At 40.6% G+C, this 860-nt stretch overlaps 1 protein-coding gene across 1 annotated transcript; it reads right to left on the bottom strand.

The window, feature by feature from the left end:
• Nucleotides 1–423: 423 nt before the first annotated feature.
• Nucleotides 424–854, bottom strand: LOC117106115 (alpha-2-macroglobulin-like protein 1; the record flags this gene model as incomplete). Its single annotated transcript, XM_033247461.1, has 2 exons — nt 702–854; nt 424–582 (listed from the first exon to the last, which is right to left on the bottom strand). Coding segments are annotated over exons 1-2 (276 nt in total), but the record flags the coding sequence as incomplete, so codon positions are not given.
• Nucleotides 855–860: the final 6 nt, after the last annotated feature.

The raw sequence follows: 860 nt of genomic DNA, 5'->3' as shown, positions 1-860 counted from the left end.
ATCCTGGTAGGTGTTCACAACCATTCATACTCATCATGGTTGGATGAGGAAACTCATAGACTTTCGAAGATTGTCAGAAAAAAACACAAAACATTTTCTCGATTAAGTCTACTCTGTTCGTTCAGCTCGCTCACAACTGGACCTCCCCGCCGGCTGGGCATTGCATGTCATGTTCGTTGCTGAGCCCCTGCATGTATTTACTATGACCTGAGAAATTACTTCTCTGAGAAGAATCTCTTTGATCAAAGTCAGGCAATTTCTGATGAAAGCCAGTGGGATCCTGGCGCAGCGCGCTTCTAGAGAAAATTCAAATTTGGGCCAATAGAAAAGGAAATTGATATATTTCAAGTCTGACAATCGGCGACATACTATAACTTATTATATCTGAAAATAGTATGTAGAGCACATACAATTGGATGTTACCTCTAACTGTTGGAAAATTAGAGCATTCTCACTGTTGATGCTAAAGGTCTGCTTGTAAGAAGGATCTTCTGTTGCTGTTACAGCTATAGTGACTTCTCCGCTGTTCATGTTCATTTGACTAGCATACGAGGATAGAGCTTGTAGAGCTACTACAGTATCCTGGGGTAAAAAGGTCAATAAAGTTGAGAAAACTTTTACAATTTTTTTCACATTTTTTTTTGCAATTCCTATTATTTCAAGCCTAATTCAGCCTAAAAAAACCAAATCGTGTACCCTACCTGTGTCGAAGAATATCCACCACGTTCACTTCGTTGTTTAGTCAGCCATTTTGAAACAGGTGATCCAGCCGATATATCGTTACGAGCCAAATACACGAGAAGACCGTAGGCTGTCATTTCAACATCAGAAGAGGGGGGTTTGCGACATGGTGGAGACCA

This window comes from Anneissia japonica, unplaced genomic scaffold (assembly GCF_011630105.1).
Source record: "Anneissia japonica isolate Jap-2015-1 unplaced genomic scaffold, ASM1163010v1 scaffold286344_len860_cov224_single, whole genome shotgun sequence".
In the NCBI taxonomy this organism is placed as follows: Eukaryota; Metazoa; Echinodermata; class Crinoidea; order Comatulida; family Comatulidae; genus Anneissia; species Anneissia japonica.
Note: the sequence above shows the minus strand (reverse complement) of the source record. Positions and strands in the feature narration are given on the sequence as shown.